Source organism: Ruditapes philippinarum, unplaced genomic scaffold (genome assembly GCF_026571515.1).
Source record: "Ruditapes philippinarum isolate M1 unplaced genomic scaffold, ASM2657151v2 ctg741_1_1_1_1, whole genome shotgun sequence".
Classification (NCBI taxonomy): domain Eukaryota; kingdom Metazoa; phylum Mollusca; class Bivalvia; order Venerida; family Veneridae; genus Ruditapes; species Ruditapes philippinarum.
The window spans coordinates 586,998-605,135 of NW_026867313.1; the positions used below are offsets into that span (position 1 = coordinate 586,998).

General features: G+C 32.4%; 1 protein-coding gene across 1 annotated transcript; it reads right to left on the reverse strand.

Annotated features, from left to right (window-relative positions):
* Nucleotides 1-299: 299 nt before the first annotated feature.
* LOC132735684 (uncharacterized) lies at nt 300-18,064 on the reverse strand. Its single transcript, XM_060722666.1, has 10 exons — nt 17,574-18,064; nt 16,181-16,232; nt 11,663-11,800; nt 11,116-11,246; nt 10,105-10,234; nt 9,186-9,364; nt 8,616-8,663; nt 7,828-7,969; nt 2,199-2,354; nt 300-1,515 (listed from the first exon to the last, which is right to left on the reverse strand). The coding sequence occupies exons 1-10, from the start codon at nt 17,679-17,681 to the stop codon at nt 530-532; spliced, it is 2,070 nt and encodes a 689-aa protein (XP_060578649.1). The 5' UTR covers nt 17,682-18,064; the 3' UTR covers nt 300-529.
* Nucleotides 18,065-18,138: the final 74 nt, after the last annotated feature.

Below are 18,138 nucleotides of genomic sequence, written 5' to 3' on the forward strand. Positions count from 1 at the left end.
ACTCACTGGGTAAAAATCTAGTGAGTAGTGTAACTAGTGGTCATTTAAAGTAAAATGCACACTAAAAATATTTTGCGAGTACTGTTAATATAATAGTGAACACTAATCATCAAGTGATTAATATATACTGAGAAATGTTCATTTTATGATGAAAATTACTAATTTGTAATACCAAGTGCGTGCCGTCACCCTTAGATGGCCTGTAAGTATATAAAATATATCAACTGTTATGGATAAAAAATGTGGCGATAGTGAATGTGAGATGTCAATTTAGCATAGGGTTGTAACCATTTTAAATTATTTTGTGCATGGTCTCTTTGTATATTTTTTCATACAGATATAGGCTATAGGTTTATACGATTTTATATGACTAGTCATACTGTTTATTAAATCGTTTTAATCTTTATTTGTTCTTTTAAAATGTATTACAAACATAATTTAAGCAGAATAAAAATATGCAAAATTTCGATCACTCTTGGGATAAATTCAAATGATTTTTTTAAATGGTATTTTTTCTCTATTTGTTCGTTCAGACACTCTGTCCATCCAGTGTTACACAGTCACCTTCGCTACCTTTTAAGTCTAATGTTTGAATGTAAAGCCTGTTAATATCTTCAAATTTATTCTCAAGTAAGCTTAGTCGCTCACTTGTTCCGTCTACAATTGATTCTGGCGGGAAGAAACTGAGGTCACACGAATGCGTCCTTAACCTTGACGATTGTCTTTGATAGCACGTGTTACACATTGTTTGTGTGCTGTTTATGTCACACGTGCATGAGTGGTACGAAATTGTTTCAGCACTCCTCGATCGGATACTTCTAGAGTGTGTTGTTCTTGTACGTCGTAAATAAATGCCCGAATCGTCGCTAGAGGGCGAGTTACGAAGATGGAATAGTTTAGTGAACAGCCATGACTTGTGTTTATTTTGATAAACAAACGCAGCGTTTATTGCAGAAAATAGCGCCATTTTGTCGTCTGTATTTATATTCACTGCATTTGAATTTGTAGAATTCATTCTGGAATGTAGATGTTTTATAAAAGCTTCTGTGTTAGTTGGTAGATTAAACTGAGGTCCGAGAAATGGCTCCCTAATTACCGCAGAATCAAGTGTGTACTCGAATCTCACCGAAACAAACTTGGAGGTAATGGCGGGATTTTGACATACTTCATTTACAAACATTAGAAATTTTCTGTCCATGGCGTTTGCTAAATCAGTTGCAATGACCTCACCAGAGCCAATGATGGTCAACAGTTTCTGGGCCCATTCAGAATGAATGATGCAGACGACGTCAACATTATCTGGTATTTTCTCAACCGCACTTTCTTCGAAATTTGCAGACGTCAATGAAGTTCCGGTGGGAATATTATCGTCTGCTACAACAATATAGTTCGTAGTGGTCTTAATAAGGTTTTCTAAACTTTCAACAGCTGTTTTGTGTGAAGAATGATCAGATGTTTGAATTATATGTATGGTAGGCTTTTTCGTTTGTTGATCATCTGCTATTGAAGTGAAATCTGAAAAGGAGTTGTAACAGCTATTTTAGTAAGTTTTAAGCTACGACTTTTTCGCATACGCAATCTGCTTGGTGTACAACTTCATTTAATTTAGATAAATTGGTAGTTTAAAGCATGACACAACACAATAATCTACGAAATTCAGACATCAAAATAAAGCTTTTTTACATTTTAAATGAGTATTCTACATGATGGATCCTTAAATTATGTTAAGAATAATAATTATTACCAGTGAAGTACATATAAAGTGTTATTTTAGTGATTACCAAAACAATGAGATGCAATTTATTGCAAAGAAAATGCATTTTAATATAAACCCCTCATTACATAAATTACAGTACAAAGTACATGTAATCACATTTTAGTCTTGAGTTTCATGGACATGCCACGATTTCCGACTGTATTGCATTTACCAGCTACATGTACTAGAATCTATAGATCTCCTTGTGTTATAGAGTTTAGCCCATAACATTAATGGCGCCACAGTATTATACATGTACCGCCTTATCGGGTACCCATTAACACCTGTGTATAGTATGTGTATCTCATGGAACTTGATAGGACTCAGACCGGAGACCTACACGTTCCAAAGTGAGTGTCCTACAACTGGATCAATGCTCTCAACATTACGTTTGTGCAGGCTCATAAGATAGAAGTTACAAGTTCTGATATAAAATTCTTACCCGTATGTTGTCGTTTCCTGAATATCTCTGGCAAGTTTATACACGACGGTATGATGTTCTTATACCAGACGAACCATATTGACAAGGCTATGATCACAACGAGTAATGTTACCAAAACTGGCGCCAAAATTAAACCAACCAAGGAATCGTCTTCAGCTAAAGGCAAAACAAGGTTGAATTACCCAGAAATCGATTAAAAAGTCGATCTTTTTGTTATAGGTTGTTTTCAAAATTACTCGTAGTATACAAATATAATATTCGACGAAAAGCGACCATATTTGTGGTTTAGTCTTTATTAATAACCGGTAATAATACTTTATAATAAAAAAATATTTTATTTCTTTCTACATAATTTTAGTTATAATCAACAAGAACAATTGGAATTTTCTTAATAATCTGTGGAAATCGACCTTGATATAATTATCTTCTTTTCATAATTATCTTTAAAAGTCCATCTTTTTGTTATTTTTGTATATATTAAGATTCGTGAAAATTGGCATTATTCCTTCCATTTTAAAAATCCATTAATATTAATTCTTGGAAATCTTTATTGTCTTAATGTGTATAAAAAATTAAAAATGGATGAAAATTCGATTTCATTTTCAAAAGAAAAGTTCGAGATATTGCTAGTTATTCGCATTGCATGCCGCATTTGACATGTTTTTTTTCTCAAATTTTCTAATGGATTGTCGTCATACAACAATCCTTTGTGCAAGACCTTCTAATAGCTTTGACATTGACCTTCAAGGTCAAATGTTTGAATTTTTCTTGATTTTGCTATAATTGACTATAACTTTGTTATTTTTAAATGGATTGTCTTCATACTAGGACACAAAAATTCTTTTGACAAGACCTTTGAGTAGACCAAATTGATTCTGACTTTCACTCATCAATGACCTTGACCTTGAAGGTCAAAATATTGTTGTTGTTTTTGTTGTTGTTGTTGTTGTTGTTGCTGTTGTTGTTTATGACTATAACTCTGTAGATAATGAAATTATTGTCTCCATGATTATGCACAACAAATCTTGGGACAAAATATTAAAAAAGATTTAATTGAACTTGACCTTAATTTTTACCCTTACACTTAATGTCAAATTATTTAAGTTTTCTCAAATTGCCCATTACTTTGTCATTTATTTATGGATTTGATTAACACTTATGGCAAAACAGACAGGTTGAATTATTTTGATATGACCTTCACATTTAACTGACCTTGATCGTCAAGGTTAATTTATTGAAAAGTGCTTAAATTGTCATTACTTTGTTGTTTATTTACACATTTGAATATACTTGGACAAAAGAATTAACACATGACAAAACCGGTGCATTGAATTATTCTGATATTTGGCATTCATGGTCAAATTACTGAAAATGATTACTTAAAATGTCAAAACTACATGTAATTTATTCATGGATTTGGTTCGCTCTTGAATTTGTTTTAGTTCGATTGTGTTAAACTTATTGACATACTCTCGAATCCATTCTTTGAATCAGACAGTACTAAGCAATTAGTGTAAAGTTCCTTGTCCAATGAAAAAACGACTTGAACCCATGCGGCCAGGAATTCCTGTTTTTTTTTTTAACTACATTATTATTTATGAGGTCCTTGCCTTTTTTACACGTTGAACGGTTTTAGCAAGTAAATGTGTGATGTCCTTCCTTCAGCACTTCAAGTCTTTAATTTGTGTGCTGAAGCACAGAAAGGATGACGTTTAATTTGACTGTTTACAGTTGCTTTTGTGTTTTAAATGACGGGCGCGCGAGTCAGCCACGATCGTGCAATCTGACCACGCTGTTGGTAGCTCAATATTTGTATTTAGATATTAAACGGATTGTTTCAAATTCAAAAAACGGGAAATACTTTACTTAAAATCATACCATAACAGTCCCACGTTCTAAAAGAACGATGCATTTTATTCGTATAAACATGTTTGTGTTGGAAATGAAATCATATGAATTTTACTAGTCCCATACTAGTATCCCCACTATGTTGTTATTTCACCACTTTCAGTGCATTTTGAAATGTGACATGTTTTCATAATATATTTTTGTTATGAAATATTTTTCATTAATACTCTTTTCAACTGTTGTAAAATCAGATATTTTTGCGAGACCAACATTTTGCGAAATCAATATTTTGGACTGTTAGGCGAGGTTACACGAATTTCTACTTTCTGTTTTGTTGAATTTATATTGTGAAAATCTTTTTTATGAGCGAAATTTAATCCATCGTTAAACATCTTACTTTACAATTATGATATAAGTCTGATGAAGGCTAGAATACGGTCCTTAAATTTGTGTTTTCGCCGGGAGTTTTGCACGTTCGTACTAGAAAAAGAAAGTAAGACGTAAAAAACCACCTTTAATGCCGTTATACAGGCATTACATAAATATGAAACAAAGATACTATTTAGGTAGAATGATAGGTGGGTTACGGTTCAAACTTTGGAATAAAAACAAAAGTGGGAAATACGCGAAAGTAGACACTAAAGCAATGACAGCTTGAATAATATAAGGTTTGCAAGAAATACGCATGGGAAATTTAAGAACAGGGGCGTTTGTACAAATAAACAACACACGAATTTGGCATGTTAAGCCCAATGTAAGAAACCAACATCTACTGCTTGTTATATTACTGCCCCCATTTCTATAAACTTACATGTGTGAGTAAACATATTTTGTAGCTTTTACAAAAGAAATATTTTACAATAGTTGTATATCTGTTCAGTTACCATCACTATAGGATGAGTAATTTTCAAAATAATATAATATGTTGTTTCTTAGTCCTTACTATATGTAAGTAGATCTTGGTTTGTAAAAGGGTTAAGATAAGCTGTTGGGGATGGGCAGGGGTGTCATTGAAAGAACGCTAAATTGACAAGGAAAGCTAGGAAAGGAAGGAAATAAACACATGCGAAACAAATGGAAATGAAATTTTATTAAAACAACAGTGACATATTTCAGGTGAAATAACGCAATATACAATTGAAATAAGTAGCTATAGCAACATAAGGTAAAGGACACTAAGCAAGGGCTACGTAGCCGAAAACAATCACCATAACCTCTCATTTTCGTCTTTTAATTTGATTGGCTTTTATTATATGTACATGTTTTTCAGAACTTTTTCTACATAAAAGCATGAACAATTACGACCTGACAGACAAAATTTGTATCAGACTCGAGTGTGATCTGGAATGAAGTTGCTAGCGTTATACTTATTACGTAATGGTTGAATATGTACACAGTATTTCATGAAATAATTCTTATAGCAGTATCTATACCTATATTCATAGTACACGTAATCTCAGCTACAAAAATTTGACAGGGAAAGTAACTCAAAAAGACCATAAAAGGTCCCAAAGTGTTCTTATTAACTCTTAGGACAACAAATGTCTTAAATGGATTTGACAAAACCATATATGAGCCGCGTCATGACAAAACCAACATAATGGGTTTGCGACCAGCATGGATCCAGACCAGCCTGCGCATCATCGCAGTCTGATCAGGATCCATGCTGTTCGCTTACCGACCCTATTACAAGTAAAGAAATTGATAGCGAACAGCATGGATCCTGATCAGACTGCGCGGATGCGCAGGCTGGTCTGGATCCATACTGGTCGCAAACCCATTATGTTGGTTTTGTCGTGACGCGGCTCATTTCATTTTTGGAGAAAAATGCAAAATACGTACATGTATTGACTGAAAAGCGAGCAGTGCAGACCATGATCAGACAGTGCCGACTGACCTTGGTCTGCACTGGTCGTTTTTGTCAAAAAACATTTTGAACAGCCAATTTTTTGTTTAAATACAAATAGAGTTTATATATAAAAGAAAAAATAAAGAGAAAACAGTAAGCAAATAAAAATTGAAACAAAGCACAATTTAAAATACAATACTTGAAAGCAAAACGACATTATACTATGTACATGTATATGAAAAATATAATAATATAAGAGATTTGTGTAAAATTAGAATGTACCAACAAGGTGGCATGTAATGTAGCATTTGAGATAATTATATAAAAATATGTCCAAATGAAAAAATCAACCTTTTGGGTATTGCAATTACTCTATCGTCTGACACAACCAACAGTTTGCTGGGGATATTAAGTTCTGATGCAAAAAAAAGTATCCACAAAAAGCAAAGGGGAAAAAATCGATAAAATATGCTATATTTGCCATTATCAAAATATTTTACTGTAATTTTGCAGCAAATCCAACTTGGATCACAGTGTAACATTGCTAAGCAATGTGTGAATAACAAGCACCTGTTATTTCCGGTCGCTTGTCGGTTGGCCACAAGCAATCTTCAACTTATAAAAGGAGGGGGGAAAAGTGTCGCATATGGGACAGAAGCAATAGAGTTTTGGCAACAATTCAACTTAAAAGGTATAAAGCTATATTGGACTGTCTCGAATCTGTATAATATGATAAAATCATAATTATTAAAGTACCTATACTAGAACTGTCAAGTTGCAGTTAGGGAACATTTATTCTGCTTACTTACAATATAATAAGTGTGAGTTAAATAATAGAGACACATTTTATTAAAATTTTCTTTTGGACAGGACCATAAGAAAGGCTTGTTTTGTACAGTTAAGAAAATGAATATGGATATATTTACTATTTATAGATAAATATAGCCTTAAACCTTTTAAAGACAAGCATACAACATTCAAAACGCATAGACAACTGAAAAATAAGGTTTGTTCAGAGAAGTTACAAAATTACATGATGACAAATAAAGTATTACGACACATGCACACAGTATTGCTCATAAGCCCATACTTATCAAGTCAATTAAAATTATTATTTCACTATTCATAGTGAAATGTCAAGATTTTTAAAACCTTTTTTCGAATTTTGTTTTACATAAACTAAAGTGTCCGTTTTAGTTTAAAAGAGAAATATTGATATTGTAAATGTTTCTTTATTCCGATTTGTGTATATATAAAAATGTATAAATAAACCTAAGAAGATTTGATACGTAGAGCTAAAAATGAACGTAGCAAATCATCCTCTCAGAGCCAGACTATAACGTGCCGTAATAATGGTGTCAAGAACTGCCAAAAATACCATTTGTTAGAGTCTCAGAGCCACAGTGGATGCATTATGTCTTGCAAGCCTTTGCAATTTCTTGTGTACCATGTCTTGCTGAGACAAGCACCTGTTACTTCCGGTCACTTATAGGATACAAAACCGGAAATAGACTAGTTATACACCGTGACTCTCCTGGTAATTGATATTAAAACTCATTTTAATATACTGTATTTCCAGATTTAAAACAGCCCAAGTCCATTATTCAAAATAATCAGTTAAAAGTTCACTTTAATGAATTTTACTTAATTGAAAGCCCATTTATTCAAGGGGTGTGGGGGTTGATTTAGCATTTATAATGTGAATATTTTACAAATGTAGCGGTGTAACATCAGAATTTTACATTTTAAAGTAGGGCAAGTTTTTTTGTTTTTTGTCTTTTTACAAAATGAAGGGTAATAGTACAAAGTGTGAATAATCTGGCTCTGTGATTTTGATACAAAAGTTTGTAAAGATAAAAAATAAATGTGAAGGTTAGCCAAGCAACATGGAAGAAATTGGGGCAACATCGTGGTATTTGAAGATCGGCTTACTTAAAGTTTCCGTCCATTTTGTAACATATATCGTTTTTGTATACCCAACACATGGTTCACACTGTCTACTTTCATTTGTTCCAAAATAGCATATGCAAGAATTATCGTCGCCAATACCAACGTTTGTTTCTATAGGCGTTAACTGAAGAAAAAATAGTTGACAAATAATGTTACATTGTCTGGATTATATTGCACATGTATTTCATTGACTTTTGGAATGGTAATGTATTGAAATTACTTAAATGTTAAAATACAGTCGACATCCGTTCAAGAGGCCTCTCAATAAAATGGTAAAATATAGATCTACATGTATAGTAATACATGCACTGAGAAGGAATGTGCTAATGTGCATTTCTGTATCAACTTTTTGTGAAATTACTCACGATTGCAAACGAGTTTTAAGTCCCTCTTTTATACAAAGGTTCTGATCGTGATATTAGCCAAAAACAGAACTAGTCATCGTAAACAATTTATATAAAAATTATAAAAAGAAATGTTTGTTTTCTTAAAGTATGATTAACTTATCTACAATTAGAAAAAAAATACTGAAACACTTTCTTGTAAAACCTGCCACAAAATAGGTAAATTACGTAAGTTTTAACAAGTCCATATTAGTTGTTGTACGTATTAGACAACGTATTAGACAACATGACATGATGTTAAATGCCAAAAAAAAAGAAGTAAAAAAACACAACAGCACCGCATAGTACCTATTTGAAAGACCGTACGTCTTCAGTATAAGCACATTTTAATAGATGAACAATTATTAAATTTTGTTAAAGTGTTACCTTTAGAGTGTAGTTTCCCAATATTAAATCATTTACTACGAAGAAATTCTGAAATATAAACGACAAACAGAATATAATTATTATGCTCAGAGCCATATAGTTACATAGTTAAATATATAGCATCAGTAAAATAAAATTTTTGTAATACATACATCTTTATCACAGGAAAAATTAAATAATTTATACTGTTTTAAATGCAAATATTATTGAACTGGAATAATGTGTATTATATAAAAATAATTATTTGCTTTCTTTTAAATTTGAATTATTATAGATTCTAATCTTTTAACATTTCAGATAGTCGTAACAACTCGGCTTTCTCCATCAGCTTCGTGTAACGACGTTAGTCCGAGGTTGATAATCACATTCGGTATTTTACGCTTTATCAGTAGCATGCTCGGCATTCTCCGGTTGTCATGTAAATCGGCACACAAACCATCTACCGATAAAAGCCGAGAGATACCAAAGTGATGCACGTGAATTTCATAGTCAACTAAATGCTATTTAATTTTATCAATGCAAAGAGTTTCTAAACATGACGTTAAAGTACTGACAATTTTAAAATCTTACCTCTGAAAGATAAAACAGTTTTTGTGCATTTTGTAAATATTCTCTGTTTTGATTATTCAATATCATAATTTCCATATAGTCAATTGCTTTCGTTTTTCCACTGACTTGCACAGATATATTTACAGATGTGGCATTTAATTGATTACAGTCAATATACACATTGATGTCTGAGTGATATTCTGAAATTGAAACAATGTTAAGCTTATTTTATTTTGAAGAGCAAGTCAAAATTTCTAAATATATAAATAAATTCATGAAAGTTATCGAACATAAATTTTCGGTTCTTTCCGTTATACTTCGGTAATGATATTTTATGAATATAGACGAGGTGTACCTATCAAACAAGACATACCTAACTAAGCATTAATCGATTCAAATTTAATTCTTAATGTGTTATGATTCGCTGAAATGACATTTTATTCTCATCAAATATACAGAACTCTTTATTATCAAAAAGCATAGATGAGAAATAATATAGATCCTGTATGTTTTGTGATTGATATTGTTACTGTATGTATCATACACTTGCAAAATATTATATATGTATATAATTATGCAAATAAAACAATTTTCAAACATCCAAGAATATGTAAAATGTATGCTGCAAATATTTGTGCACATTATATTTAATCAATAAGTTACATGCATTTATTTCTTATTGGAAAATTTGACTTGGAATTTATAGAAAATAAATTTCTAATTACCTCCCTTTATTTACGCAAAATGTTAAATTGGGTAATATCTTTATAAATAATGCTTATTTGAACTTACAAGATTGACAAATCTTAATTTGAGCATCATATTTATGAAATAAAACCATGAAAAAAATGTGTTACAGGATCTTTAAGCTCATTACAAAATAATTGAAACAAAAATATTGATCAACAAAAATGAAAGCCTGATCTTTTAAGAAAGTCACCATTAAGTTTTTCATTTCCGTCCATAGTTTCTATGACACCTGTAGATTGGTACTGATCAGGGGGAAATGGGAGGGGTTTAATTTCTACGTCAAATCCCCCAGCATCTGAATTATTTACGTAAAATTTCGTCTGAAATATAAAAAAAAACGAAAATCGTTCAAGTAAGTATAATTGGTCAATGATAATGTAAGTCATCACCAAACAAGTTATGATTACACAAATAACAAGCTCTTTATGTTTCTTGCTTAATTACAATATCATAATAAAATCTTCCTTTTTCCAAATTGACAATTTAATGGCACATCAAGATTAAAATGGAAAATATTTTGTTGGAATACAATATTTATTGCTTCCATTTAATTATCTAATGTTGAAAATTTAGTGGTTACAGTTTATCCGGAAAGAAACAATTTTCTTAGCAACAATTTCATGGAAGATATTGTCTGTTTTAGAGTGATTTTTGTATCATAAAAACGTTTTCCAGGGGAGCAATAAATGCTTATTTAAAACAAGCTCTTTAAGCTTAATTAGAACTGAATATGACAAGCCTTTAAGTCAACCAATGTGTGACCAAGCTCTTTACTGATGATAGATATTTTTGTACTTTTTATACTGAAATCTCTTAAAATATGAATTGACTGTTCCATATTCAAAGGAGGACAAATCCATTATACAAAATTATCACGTTATGGTTTAAAATATAACTTTATCAAATACATGTTGCTACACAATGTAAAATGAGCCGTGTCACGACAAAACCAACGTAATGCGTTTGCGACCAGCATGGATCCAGACCAGCCTGCGCATCCGCGCAGTCTGATCAGGATCCATGCTGTTCGCTTACAAACCCTATTACAAGTAGAGAAACTGATAGCGAACAGCATGGATCCTGATCAGACTGCGCGGATGCGCAGGCTGGTCTGGATCCATGCTGATCGCAAACGGCACTATGTTGGTTTTGTCGTGACGCGGCTCAATTATAATGTTATCACAATAGAAAATGTAATCACCTTCATTAGGAGAATGAGATCCGATGCTTTCATGTCAGATAGGTCTATGACGCTGCACATTTTCTTCAAAAAGTTGTCGTAGCTATTTCCAAACTGTCTCACCTGAAATCCTTTTAGAAAGTTTACATTCCCTGGAAAAAAACATACACTTTGTTATGTCCAGGAAAAAATGCTTATCCATACTCAATTTGTTTTTATAAATTTTATTTATTTATTTATTTATTACATTTTTTGTAATCAGGTGGAACACAGAAGTAAACGCCTCGGATTACGTAAAAATATAGTTAAACCATCCGAAATTCTGCTAAAACAGTAAAATTTTCCGACACAAGAGGCACGTAAATTGTGCAATTTCACCTTTCTCCCGTAGATTACTTTAAGTCATTTAAAAATCTTTCGACAGATTTGGACACTTTTATTACGTTATTTTCCTAATGTTATGAGATATATTATATTATAAAAACCCGTTATATTTCATCAGTGCCTCGAAGATTACTTAGTTTTAGATTTTTTCCCCTTGTTTTCCGAATAGTGTTTATATATTTACCATTTGGGCTAACTGTCCATTCTGTGCTCGAGTTTGTGGTCTCCAGACTTTGTACTTTCGCCGGCCAGTTAATGCTATCAGGGTTTGTCCGGTTATATAGGTGCGAAAATAATTTCCGTAACTCGTTTTCATCACAGTCTGCAAATATATTTCATGCAACATTTTTCGTAATTGTTTGCTGAACAAAAATTTGCTAAACAAGATGACAAGGTTTGATTTTTTTTTTGGTTACTTTGAAAATACATTGGCAAGTTTTAGTATTTAAAGTTTAGCAAATCGCAAGTCTTATTACCAGCGTGTGTTAGCGAATCGCAAGTTTAATCATCAGCTATTTAGATTACAGAATTAGCAAATCCTGGGATTAACGATTAAGTCCCATGCAAATCGCAAGTTTAATCATCATCTACTTTAGGAATCAGAATTAGCGGATCGCAAGTTTAGATTTAATATTTAGCGAATCGCAAGTTTTGTCATCAATTATCATAAATTTTAAATCGTTCATTTGCAAGGTTAATCATCAGAAATTGTTTTTTGGGGTTTTTTTGTTGTTGTTGTTGTTTTTTGTTTGTTTTTGTTTTCCGATAAATCAAACTGATCGCAAATATTATCACAATAGGTGTTAGTTCATATACAATGTATAAATAAATTATCAAAATATTTATTCTCGGTCATCTTCTGTGGTCTTCAACTTAGCTATGGAGTTTGATCAAATAGTAAAGGGAAGGGATAGCGCATTTATATTATGCTAGATACAAAGTTAAATGCTAGCTCTGTTGGCCATTTTTGTCACTTCTCATATGCACTTTTAAGAAAGAGGTGAATAAATTAAGACCAACGTGTGCACAAATATCGATGACGTTGAAAATTTTAAAGTATTTCAGATACGCGTCGATTATTCTGACGTGACTTGTAGTAGCAAATTGATACGACCTACTGATTACTGTAAGAAATCATTCAGCAGACGGCGTATTACATCAATATGGTTAAATCTTAGATTATCTCTGTGTTTATTTACCAAGTTTGAATAAATATAGTGGATATCAACGGAATCACCATTTAAACCCCAATAAGCGGCAAGTAGTTTCAACTTAAAGACGTCAATATGCTACTGTTAGATAATAAATGTGCGATATGAGTGGTTCTTAAGTGCGTTTAACGTTGTAAATATAACACAGTTCCCTTTTTCGGCTATTTTAAGCTAACACTATACGAAAAAATGTTTCAAACATTTATATGACGCTTTATATGTATAACCAATGACATAAATTATTTATAAAATGAGAACTAAGGTCAACATGAAAAGGCGTTTATTCAATGAACGCAGTCCCCATAAACCCCGGCAACACCGAACCTACGACATGGAACCCAGCCAGGAATCGAACAAACATGGAGAGGACATAAGACACAGCAAGGACGAGACCCTACAACAGTCAATATCTTAATATACGAAAACCCAGGAAACACAACATATACACCAAAGAATGTATTCAATCAAAAAGCCTACATGGAAACCTAATATGCGGCAATATTTTTATAAATGAGCCGCGTCATGACAAAACCAACATAATGGGTTTGCGACCAGCATATAGATCAAGACCAACCTGCGCATCCGTGCAGTCTGATCAGGATCCATGTTGTTCGTTTACAAACCCTATAACAAGTAGAGAAACTGATAGCGAACAGCATGCAGCATGGATCCTGATCATTATTAATTAACTAACCCCAGAGTGAAGTGTAAATAATAAGGTACAATTTTCCATACAATCTGCTCATGTCCCTTATTGAAATCTGTTATTTTTTGCTTACAACAGATTAATTGAAATATGTTTATTAAATGTTACTTTTATGTCTATAAACGACACTATTTAATTTATTAATACCAGAGTTTAGTGTGAAGTATTTGCCGGGCACCATTTTCCATGCATACGGCAAATTTCCATAAAAAAACCCCATTTTTTTGGTTTAAACTACGGAATGCGTTCATTTTTACAAAATTAAATACTACATTGTATAAACAAAAAGTGATTAGTCTCTATAAATTGTGAAGAACGAGCATAAGTATTTTGAAAGAGTTTTAAAGTTCGTTCAATTTTAATATATCGATTCCAAATATAAACAAACATGTCCCAAGAAAAATGGTTTGTTGATATCATCCTTTTATTATATGATATTTTTGTGTGTAAATTATCCCTTTGAATTTGATAGATGACGCGCATATATACACACGCTTTTTTTGTTACCAATGTTAATATTCTTGTATTGAAAAAAATCATGCTATGTGTGTTGTATTTAAATAAATATCTTTAAAATGATTGATTAAGCTAAATATGTTCTCATTGCTTAACGATTGAAACCCTTCTTAAAATTGCAGCATAAAATTTTGTTTTGGAACTTTTCCTTCTGTTAACGTACAATGTTCACGCGTGTTAATAAAAATAGTAGCGTATGATTTATGCAAAGAAACATGAATAAATATTATAAAGTCAAATTATCGTCAAACATTTTTTTCTTTCGAGTACATGTACTCGAAATCGATACTCGGACGTTCGAGAGACTACTCGATTCACCGTTGCCAATCCATAAAAAAATCATTAGAAATAGCTGTTTTCATTTAGACGACATATTTATAACAAAGCTTTAAAAAATGTCTCGTTACATGTCCTGTGGGTATATGAAAATTACAAAATTAAGAAGAACACCATTTGTCAAAATAGGAATTTAGCACGCTCATTTAATAAAATTCATTTAAGTTTCTTGATTAAAAATTAATACCACGCCAAATGAATCAAATTCCGAGGTAAAATCGGCACGTGGCTATTCCGGAAACCCACGTCATTTCGTGCATACGGACATCAGATGTCACGATGTTTGTAACGATGGGAAGGGGTGGACGGCATGATCATGATACGAGATAGATAATCAGACGACAACAAATATACATGTATATAAAACCATCCCACAACAACGCTAAACATTGTACCCGTCTGCGGTCATCCGGATATTCAGTGCATTTTTTGAGAATATTTTAGTTGAGCACAAATAATACATGTATATATAACTTAACTATCCGATTTAATAATGTTAGATTAACTCCATAAAAAATAAACAAAATAATAAACGATTCTGAAAGTGACAGTTCACCCAATTGTTTTCATTGACAATGGAGCTTAATCGAAAAAATATACATGTATTTCCAATGATTGAAATGCACATGTATTTCCAATGATTGAAATATACATGTATTTCCAATGATTGATATATGATTGACTGGTATAATTGTGATTGACCAACAGTTGATACTGGAAAATGTTTAGAATGAAAAATAAATCTGACTAAAATATAAAAAGACTGTCCCACTCTTTTTATAAATTAGAATCTATACGTTACATGTAAATTCCAATGGATATTTACAGAAATTTTCTTAGGCAATGTGAATTATGTATCGTTCATGCGAAATAAATTTATAAAATTGACAGGATTTATGATAGAATGTAAATTTATTTTGACAATGCCAAAATGTTAACTTATTTTGTTTTTGACACTCACTATTTACCCGTAGACAAAATGCCACTTCAATAGTGATTTTTTTTCTCTCCATCAATGTACCACAATAATATTTTTAAACATTAATAATTTTAAGTACTTAGTAATTAGGCTCACTAGAATAGTCTGTCGGTCAGTCCCTAGATGTGTCGCATACCGCCCCTTCCCCCGCCGACACCGCCGCCGCCTACCCGTCCCTATCCCTATCATCATTACTATTAAACTACAATTTTTAACCCTTAAACAACGATTCTAACTTAACCTGCTGATTTTTTTGAGCTGTCAATTTTCAATTTTGGGGACATCAAGGTGGAAATTTAGAGTTAGTCAGCCATCAGTGTAGAGCCTGGCCAGACTGCGTGGGTGGCAAAGGCTAATCCGGGAGGTTGTTGATTAATAAAAAGAATCTGTTCTTTTTAATATTAATGAATCAATCGACATGCATATCATGGTTTTGATGAACTAAATAAAACCCGTCGGTCCTGGCATTAGTTAACCTTTTGTTCTAATTCCCACATATATGCATTTACTCTTCCAATGTCATGGGAACGTAACACATGGCACACACATATACATGTACAGTATGTGTAGGCGATTTTGTTTCTTTATAATTCAAGATATATCCCTAATGTTGCATATCCCTTAGACAGAATAATCTATTTATAAGTGTTGTTTTTTGTTGTTGTTTTTTAATATATAATATTTTAATGGCAAGTTGTTCAAATAAACTTTCTATTTAAAAATGAATGCTTTAATATTTTATCCTTTTAAAAGGTAATAGCAGGAGACGATGTTCCATTTTGTAAAGTTGCTATGGATTTTTTAACTGTCAAACATTTCCTTCTTGAATGTCATGATCTTGCACTTGTTTGTCATAGATTTTTGGATTATGTCATTTGAATGCTTCAGCCAAAAGGACTCCAAAAATAATGAAAAAATTGTACGATAATTTTGATTGCAACTGAATATACTTACAGCGTGATTCTGTAATGACAAATTCCCTGCACGGTAAACTGCTGTTTGCTGGCTGCAATGAAAACAAGGAAACACTGTTACACATCTTATAATATCATATTATATGTCGCTATCGACAACGCAACGCGCAATGTACCAAATCAGCCACCATACTTTTCCCATACCTTTTTTCTCTCAAAAGAACCCAAGTCCCCAGTTTCAAGTTGAATGATTATTTTACTTAATTTTAAAGATTTTTTCTTCTAAATACATGTATAAAAATTTCATATTTCCAGGCAGGTATATTACTTATTTTATAAGTTTTTCGAAAATACATGTATTATGTGTGCGCTAGTGTTGCCATATATATGCCTGCGTTTTACAAGCGCACTACTATGTTCGCAATGTAAGTGTATGAAATGAATACATATATGAGCCGCGTTATGACAAAACCAACATAATGGGTTTGCGACCAGCATGGATCCAGACCAGCCTGCACATCCGCGCAGTCTGATCAGGATCCATGCTGTTCGCTTACAAACCCTATTACAAGTAGAGAAACTGATAGCGGACAGCATTGATCTGGATCCATGCTGGTCGCAAACCAACTATGTTGATTTTGTCATGACGCGGCTCATATATTTAACACATATCTTGCTAATTATCTTAAATGCACTTGTTCATTTTTCAATCTGGACAAAAACATTCATTATTTTTAAAATATTCACGACCAGCGCAGACCATGATCATATGGCACAGGGGTGTTCCGGCTGATTTGCGTCTGCACTGCATGGTCGCAGAGGAGCAATCAGTTGCCGCCAGCAGGCTAATAGGTAATTGCAACAATGAACTATTAATTATTTACTGATTGCCTTATATTGTTATGTTATCCTAGAAACAAAATTAATAAACATATCGTGAAAAAAGTCTAATTTTGTTTAGTTATGAAAAAAGATAAGTTCTTGCTCGCCGCTTTTTAACATATTTACTTCCATCTTTTGCGGCCGTCCTGAAAACATTAAAAGAGCTCGCCTGAGGTTTAAAAGCATAAAATTTGATTTTTTTTCTCTCATAAATCAGCTGGTGCACTTGAACAGAAAGATATGCAAAAGATATTTAAGTAATACAGATCTACTCAGAAATTAACAGAAAAATTATAGTTTTGAGTCATTCTTAGCCGAATTTAAGTGAAAAACGTTGCAACGCTAAATATTCCGTTTATCACAACTAGAATAAATGTAGTCATTGTGGTAAAACGGAGTGAGTGGAAAATGTGAAATTTTGCAAATAAGTTATTGGTGTACACCTACATCAAATGGAATATTAACCTCGAAAAAATATTTCCTGTCCAATAATTTTAAATAACCACGGTTTTAGACAAAATACAAAGATGCTAGACAGAAAACATACTTACGATAATATTGCAAGGCTTTTCCGGTATTTCCATATTATCTAATATATACATAGAATAAACTCCATCAATTATAAACAAAAGTCCACAAACTACAAACATTGTTATCATAATCTTTAAATAATCAAAATTAACTTTAGTAGTTAAAACTGTACACTTTAATTAAAAAAAAAAGGTTTCTGAATATATTCCGTACGAAAACCAGACTGCAGTCTTTTCGATTGACTCTCTGAAGAGTTATTTGTGATGCGCTCGTATAATTTGTCACATACAGACCTCGCTCTGATACTGTGAGTTTTGACGTCACAAGTCCACTTTAGAATTTACCTGCTCAAAAATTAATCAGAGTATATCACAGGCTCGTTAGATTAACACTTACATGTGGCCAAACGTTTATAATTAACGCCCCAATAGTGTCGCTATATTAGGTAAACAATGGAGATAAGCCAGGGAGTGTTCCTCGCCTGCTGGCCATGTTCACAAAGTGTCGTCTGCGTTCAAATTTTTCTCGTCTACTGATTTGAAAAGCCGATATATCATCAATTTACTTTAAGTCATTTTTAGATGT